General features: G+C 42.7%; 1 protein-coding gene across 1 annotated transcript; it reads left to right on the top strand.

The window, feature by feature from the left end:
- The first annotated feature begins 1887 nt into the window (after positions 1–1887).
- MC3R (melanocortin 3 receptor) lies at positions 1888–6035 on the top strand. The gene has a single exon (XM_069201972.1). It carries the CDS (start codon positions 2346–2348, stop codon positions 3306–3308), a length of 963 nt encoding a protein of 320 aa, XP_069058073.1. The 5' UTR covers positions 1888–2345; the 3' UTR covers positions 3309–6035.
- The last annotated feature ends 2704 nt before the right edge of the window (positions 6036–8739 follow it).

Genomic DNA, 8739 nt, shown 5'->3' with positions numbered 1-8739 from the left:
GACAACCCATCAAGAAAATCCCTGCATGAGAGATGGTCTAGACACTGCTCCACCAACAAAGTACCAAGAGACATCAGAGCCTCAGCAGAAGATGTCCAAGCATTGTTAATGTCCTCCCAGTCTCTGCAGAATTTTTAGTCCATGGGGGCTTCATACCCTCTGAGAAACCTCTACAGCGAACTCCGCCAGTGCTCCTGATGCACCACGTTCGAAATGTTGACACCAACTCCGGGAGAGGAAGTAAGACCGATCAACATTGCATGAATGGACTTTGACCAAATTCAAAGGACTGTCAAATGATCTGGACTCCATCTACACCATGTTCGTGCCCTGTATATCTGGTTAAACCATGGATGTATGCAGAGAAGCCTGGGTGCTCCCAGCTGCACCTGTCTACTTGTCCACTGTTGTCTTCTGGACTGCCTCTCGAGGCTGAGAGACCGAGGGGCACATTTAAGAGTCCCTTGCACCATATAGCAACACATTAGCATAATTTCATTTTTTTATGCTAATGTGGTGGTAAGTGGCCAAAAACGTAGCACCAGATTTACAAAGTGGTGCAATGCATACATTGCGCCACTATGAAACCCTTTGCGCTACATCATGCATGCCATACATAATGTACGTAAGGGGGCGTTCTCCCATTAAGGGGGCCAAAAAAATGTCATAAAGAAATCTAAGAGATTTCTTTGCATCATTTTTCCCCCACTTTTAATGCCTGCTCAGAGCAAGCATTAAAAGAAGGCACACCATTATTCATAATGGAACTCAATGGGCTATGCCTGATTAGCGTCAAAATTGTTAACGCTAATCCTGCAAAGCTCAGAACTAGCGTAAAAAATGTTGCCACTAAATCCCTAACTACCACCATGGTGCTCCGTATCTTACACACGGTGCACACATGCTGGCGTTAGGGAGCGTTAGGGGGCACAAGAAAAGTGTGCTGCACTTTTCTTAAATCTGATCCTAAGTCAGTGACTAGTGTTCTTTTATTTTATACCCCAGGTTGAACTTATTTTTATTTTTAGTATAGTTTAAGAGGAATGTAGTGTCCTTCTGGACACATTCTGGTGTTATGCAGCTACTCCCAGCCAGTCCTCGAGGGAAGACCTTTAAATCCACCCCACACCCATCCAAAACAGGCGTACCGGGTCAGATGACCCTGCCATTAAAAGAGCCTGAATGCATGCACGTGCTCGAGGCCAGTTCTAATAGCCATATATGCGGCGTCTCTGTGTTCCCTTATCTTGTATGTGGGCCTAGGGCTCATGACACAACATCATCCACCTAACAGCATTGTCTCCATATAGGGTCACCGCATATAATCAGTGCCCCTCCGTTCGAAAATAGTTCTTCCAGCATAGCAGCTTGATTGTGCTCTGTGTGCACAGGAGGACACTATCGAGCATGCACAAAGAACGTATTAGGCTGCCGAAGGATAAAAATCACAGTATCAATTCTTTAACCGTGCATCGAAATCTGCTTCGATAAGTAGTCTCTAACTCTCCACAGTGACAAATGAAAGCCCCAACATAAATGCCTAAATGACTGAGTCAGTTACTGCTTTTTCGATTTCTGATCAGATCGACAAAAAAAAAAACACAATTTTACGGCAACGTTAATCAAGCCATCGCCTGACACAGATATATACTGCGTCAGATAATGAGTTTAAAAAGTCTGGCAATCACCAACCATTTGAGAAATCTAAAAGAGAATATCTTGGAATCGCGCGCTAGCACATTTGCCATCTTATCTGCAGAGGGCAGCAAATCATTTTCGAAGCCGCTGCATAGGCATTTAAATGTGGAATTGACGCACCTGTTGCTCGAGACGAGGTTTCTCTGCCACTCAAAGAGGTGGCTGCTCGGTAAGTGGCCAGCTTGTTGTGCGGAGGGCTGAGGAGGAGCCTCTGTACCTCCTGCTCTTTTCTATAAATGGCACAGTGTTTTCATTTCTTTCTGCGACTGGAACACCGCAAGATGTTCTGCATGGTCTGCCACCACGACTCCACCAGCACGCAGAACTTGAGTGGGACTGTGAGCAGCAATGTTCCTCGACTGATGCTTCAAGACAAGTGAGAGGAGGTACAGAAAAACAACTGAGAAGATGAAAAGTGCGAGGGTCCTGCTGCCGACTCTTGTTCTAAAAAGATCAACTTGTGCGGATGTCTGAGGCACTTCATTTTCAATGAAGACCGCTTGAGCAAGCTTCTAGCTTCCCCGATGCAAAATCAGCACGAGCAGGTTCAGCAGAGATTTATTGGGAAAGCCTTGGTCCCCCCTTGGAAGGGATTTGCACCTGTGTTGCCATAGAGTTGTAGGTTAATCTGACTAAGCCAGCATAAAATGAATGCTACACAATTCATCTTTACATTGCCAACTATTCTCCTCAATGACACTGCAGACGTCAACGAGACCACCCTCACTGGCAACCGAAGCATCATCGATTTCCCGGAGAAAGGAGTCAATAAAACTGAGATCTTTCTGGCATTGGGCATCATCAGCTTGCTAGAAAACATCCTTGTTATCCTTGCAATCTTAAAGAACAAAAACCTCCATTCCCCTATGTACTTTTTCCTGTGCAGCCTTGCGGTTGCGGATTTGCTTGTGAGTGTGTCAAACTCTCTGGAGACAATCATGATTGCAGTGGTAATCAACGGATATCTGGTGATCAACGACGAGCACCTCCAAAAGATGGACAATGTGTTCGACACCATGATTTGCATTTCGCTCATTGCCTCCATTTGCAATCTTTTGGTCATTGCCATTGACAGGTACATCACCATTTTCTATGCTTTACGCTATCATAGCATCATGACAGTGAGGAAAGCCTTTGTCCTCATTGCCATCATTTGGGTCTCTTGCATAGTCTGCGGAGTGGTATTTATTGTCTATTCCGAGAGCACCACAGTCATTGTGTGCCTCATCACTATGTTTTTCACCATGCTTGTGCTCATGGCCACCCTCTATGTCCACATGTTCTTGTTTGCACGTCTCCACGTGAAGCGAATTGCAGCGCTGCCTGTAGACGGGGAGGTGCAACAGAGGACGTGCATGAAGGGGGCCATCACCATCACCATTCTCTTGGGGGTCTTCATAGTCTGCTGGGCGCCCTTCTTCCTCCATCTCATCCTCATCATTTCATGCCCGTCCAACTTTTACTGTGCTCGATACACCTCCTATTTCAACACCTACTTGGTGCTGATCATGTGCAACTCTGTCATTGACCCCCTCATCTATGCTTTCCGCAGCTTGGAGATGCGCAAGACATTCACAGAGATCATATGCTGCTTTGCCAAGAGTATTTAATGCTGAATGGTATTCCCATGTGAGCTGAGAAAAAAGTGCTAGTATGCCACATATTCAGTATTATCTATATTGCATTCAGTCACTTAGTATGAGATTGCCAATGGATGTACATGAGACACAAGTCTGAGTTGAATGTCACATTTCAACTGACACCAAAAATAGAGGGTGATGAGCAAGAGCGATGCTGAGCTACCTTCACTAAAAGTGACTTTTAAGTTGGAATGCTCATTGGTCCTGCTTGCCTCTGTTGTTGCAACAGTAATATGTTTTTGCTGTATCGCATTGTAACGCTTTAGGCAATCAGGAAAGTTTACAAGGTCAAAAAAGCCATTTCTGAAGGTTAGCAGCATCATAACTGCACTGTGTGGGCTGCTAGGCAAATGCACAGAACTGAGAAAACATGTGAAATTGCATTTTATCAGGGCAATGCACATTTACTTTCAAAGTGCACCAAAATAGCAGGAGGGAAGCAAATTGGTGTTTTTAAGCAACTGCCTCCTACAACCATATAACCAAATTATTTTAACACACCGTTGGTCCTTCTGTAAGGCAATGGTTGAATGTTATGGAGCCTTGACTGATGTTACATCATTGTGCCTGCTTAGCTGCAACCCCCACCTTAAAAAGACTTAGAAACAAGAAGCCTTAAGTGTGTTTCATTGCTCTTGTGTGAAAGATACAACTTACCAGGGCGTTCCTTGAAAACAACGTTCAGTAACAATGCATTGTTTGCTATTACCCTGAACTCAGCTGTACATTTGTGGATGTTGCTGCTCCCGTACTGCATTGCTGTTCCTTTAGACACAGTGTGTGTGAAAATGAGGAAAACTATATGTCCGCTAAAAAACTATGTGGAGAACACATGTGACAGTCGGTGAGTCCCATCACTAGGGCCCAACATCCAATGAGAAGTGTAAGTGTTAGGGGGTTCAACAAAAATGATGTGTTACATATTCTGCTGAGTCTGCTGAGTTTCATTTGCCATTGAACTTTGTATAAATTGTATGTAGATGCCTTTCATTGGCTGATGACCTATTATGTCTATATACCCACCAACTCCTTCAGGTCACTAGAGACATTGTACTGGGATTTTCTGTGATATTTTTAATTGATATTTTAATGCACTCTGTGTGTTGAAGTCCTAAATTGCGTCCATTGCACTAGATCCATTGGAATACATGTAATCAATGATTTATGAGTGAAGAGTTCAGGGCTGTGTCCGTGATGCCCTGGATCGAAGTGGTCGCCCTACGTGTCTGCTCTGCCATAGCTATTTTGTTGCCTGCAGAGCAGAGGCTACATCTAAACTGTAAGCTCCTCTCTGCATTGTTAACCAGTCAACTTTAGTGACCAAGGAACGTCTACAAATAAGATGCCATTGCAAATTTTGGTTAAAAAAATAGATTGCAAGCACATAATTAGTGAAAACTTCTAAAAATAGTTCACTTGAAAACGGGTGACTTATTTCTCCTATCATTACCTGTTCAGTTTGACTTTCTGCAAGCTTGGGGGAGGATCACTTTATTTTGCACTCCCTGATTTTACAAAATGGCAGTCAATCATAAAATCCAAAACACAGAAATATGGGTCATATTTACAAACCCTTGGTGCCTTCTTGCACCACATTAGCATAATTCTTTTATGCTAATGTGGTATCAAGGAGGCATTGCCACCATGCCATCTTTACAAAGTGACTTAACGCATGCATTGCACCACTTTGTAATCCCTTGCATCACATTATGCCTGCGCCTGGAATAATATATGAAGGGGGCGTTCCATCGATAGGAGGCCTGCAAAAATGGAACAGTGAAATTTACAAAATTTCACCGCACCACTTTTGACATAATTTTTAACGCCCGATCAAAGCAGGCATTAAAATGACGCACTCATAGTAACCTATGGGCCTCCAAATATTTTGACGCTAGTGCAGCAAGGCACCACAATAGCATAAAATATTCTGATGCTGTTAGCCTAACAACCGCCATGGTGTGCTGTAACATAAATACAGCACTACCATGGTGTCGTTAGGTGCTCGGGGGGCAAAAGAAAAGTGGCACATAACCTATGATGTGCCACTTTCTTGTAAATATGCCCCTATGTGTTTCCAGAGGTCAATCAGGAGTTGCCAGGTCGATACAGTTAGTAGGTACGCTGATCTATCTCCACAAAGTAGATCCAGAGCCTAGTGGATTCTGAGTATTGCACACCTAGATAGGGCTGATGCAACATTATGCCAATACTTGGCAACTGCCTAGGGTGCTACCAGCATAGAATATACCAGATTGTTCCTAGAAGCAAAACCCACAGCCCCATTATCATGGAAGACAGATCGCAAAATGTCTTTCATTTAGATTCCCTAATAAACTTGCACCAGTCATGCACTTGGTTATCCCACATGCACTTGGATGCCCCACAGGGCAAAAGAAAGAGTTTTAGCCAAACTCAAGACAATATACTTACAATATATTGTTCGTCTAGAATACAGACAACTTATTACATATTAAATGCAACCTTTCACCAAACTCTTCCATTAACCAATCCCAGTAGCTGGCTGCACATTAGTTTATGGAAGCTACAAAGAAAAATCGTGTTATTGCTTTAGACCTCATGAACACTTTTTTCCACTCTGCATTTTGGTGGCTGTTTCTAGTCTGTATTTTTTACTACTTCAGCTTTGACATGGGTTCAAGGTAGCCACCGCTGCCTGAAGCCTCAGCACGCACAGTGACGAGTGAAAAAAAAAAAAAAAAAAAAAGAGAAAAGTCTCTGTGATTGTTGAACGCGTCGAGAGATGGGGGCTGCCTTTGACTTAAAGGGGCATGTCCAAAGTAGCTCCATCTTTATTTTCGTTACTCATGGCTCCTACTCTGCATCACTGAATTCCTTAGTCTGCATGACTACTCCTTAAAAACGTGCCTATCCCTGGTGTCTGTCAGTGCACTAACTACGGGTCTAATTCAGTAACCAAGGGCTGAGGGGTGAGGATTTTAAAATGAACTGTAACATTTCTACCTACTACTGCCTTAGAATACGGAAAGACTCCACATGAAGGCCAATGTGAAAATTTTAAAACGACTGTGTAATTCACGACATATGCTAATGTTCTGTTACATGAAATTAACAACATGTTGCAAATTTCAGATGTGTGAAATTTTAAAATGTTTTCTATTAGGACTTCTCCGAGCAGAAAATGTCTTAAAAGACACTGAATAGAACAGAAGATGTATTTTCGAAGCCAATTTAGCCTCGAGTCTTGATGGTATCTTGCAGGACACGAATAAGAAGAAACCTTTGCAGTCAATTCTCAGGCAAGATACGCAAATGAATTTTATGAAAATTCGCAAAATTTTGTGAAACAAAAGCTTGCAGTTTTTACACCATTAAACGGTGTACTCGTCCGAGCTAGTCTGAATAGCAGCAATGCAGAATTATTTGACTCACGGAGTGCAAGTCAAAGCTCATCAGCTGGTCTCTCACTTTGCACTTTGAACTTTTCATAGCTGATAGTTTAGACTGCGGATTGAAGAATTATTTTTCACACATTTAGGAACAACATGCATTTGTAAGGTGTGCATTTAAAACTAGCAGCTCGCTTGTTAAAGGACACTTCACCATGATGAGCACAGTGAGGCATCAGCGTGCTTCAGAGAGTTTCCTTCTGGGCTGGAAATTATTTGGCAACCTCCAGTAAGTGTAAAATCATATTCTGTGGCTTGCGGCTGCAGCTCATTGACAGCTGCCAAGCAATAATTTTATGAATGGATTAGGCCCCCTAATGAATATATATATATATATATATATATATATATATATATATATGTATGTATATATGGATGACTAAATGGCCACTTTGCCTCAATTAAGTTTTTTTTGTACCAGAATTTTATTGTTAAGCTCAGGAATTCATTACTTGAACATAAAATGTGCATGTCAATGTCTTTGTTGTGCTAATGAAGGTACTGGTGTTTAACACAGTTCAATTTAGTAGAGCTTCTGCTTTGGAGTAGTAAAATGTTAAAGGACTAAAGTTGGGTGTAGCTATATTGGATGCGAAATACTGAATGGCAATAATATCACATCCAGAATATTAACTTACTACTACATTGTACGGCAAAGGAATATTCACTATTCCTTATTCCTTTTACACTTACCGCCCAAGGTAGGCATGGGTGGAGTTAAGAATAGTAATATATATTATTTTACCTTATAATTTAGGGGTAGGTCATTGTAGGTGATCCGTAATATCGCAGGTGGATATTGACGTTATTTTAGTAGTGTCATGCAACCAACCTGAGGGGCATATTTACACAGAAGGGGCGAAGCGTGGAGCTCGCCAAAATTGGGAGCACCGAGCGACGTCACTTCTGAAACACAGGGATGTGCCGTATTTACACAAATATGGTGCACCCATGTGTTTCTTTTAGCTGCCAGCACCAACGCAGGCACCCTTGCACCATAGTGCAGGGGTGTTTCTATTGAAGGGAATGATTGTTTATGTACAGGAAGGTGTCTATTTCTGCACATAAACAATCATTCATGGAGTTTTGCTCTTCCTATGTGTGCTGCCGAATGCTGCAAACATAGAAAAAGCAAAAACAAGGAGAACTAAAAGTATTTATCCTCATTGAGCCATGCTAACGCCACTGCTGGGGTGGCATTAGTTTTTGGCGCTGCCACAGATTTACGTATTCTTGTTAACCTGGGGCAGCGTCAAAAGCAATGGGTGTTGCAGTGAAACACCCACTGCAACACCCACTGCACGCCCCTCTGATGCAGAAAACTGCGTCGGAAGGGCCCACATTTACAAGGCGGCGTTAAGCCACAAAAAGTGGCTTAGCACTGCCTTGTAGATATGGCGCAATGCACAGGCCCATACGAGCGTGAGAAAAAAGTGACAGTCCGGTGGCGCTAGGTCTTTTGTTGTATTGTATTCAATGCAAAGGTTACATGTAGATGGGGCTCCCATTAGCCAATGAACATCTGTGAACTATAGCTGACATTCAGAAATTATTGCGCAGGGGCTTTCCCAAAAAGCACATTTCTGCTCAAAAGTGTTTTTTGTGCCAAACAAAATTGTGAAGGCGTGTTTTACAGATTTATATTGCGGACAGATAGGAACTATGATGCGACGGGACGGTGACAATTTTCACCAGCAGCGGGGAAGTTGCCGTCATAGGAGTGTGTACTGTTTCCATAGCTACAACTGCCTACAAGTTTCAACCGCTCCTTCATATTTGCCATATATTAAAATAACAAAAAAGAGCGATTTTAAGAACGCGAACAAACCATAGTTGTGATTCATTTTTGTCTGGACAGCACACCCAGAGAGAGAGCGATCAGGATTAAAGAGAACCTCCAGAACTTCGCAAACGACCAGGCAGGGCTGTGGGAACATGCTTTGCCTTCTGCACATTAGTCTGAGCAATGTTGA

Source organism: Pleurodeles waltl, chromosome 7, assembly GCF_031143425.1.
Source record: "Pleurodeles waltl isolate 20211129_DDA chromosome 7, aPleWal1.hap1.20221129, whole genome shotgun sequence".
NCBI classification, from domain to species: domain Eukaryota; kingdom Metazoa; phylum Chordata; class Amphibia; order Caudata; family Salamandridae; genus Pleurodeles; species Pleurodeles waltl.
This window is presented reverse-complemented; position numbering and strand designations above follow the sequence as displayed.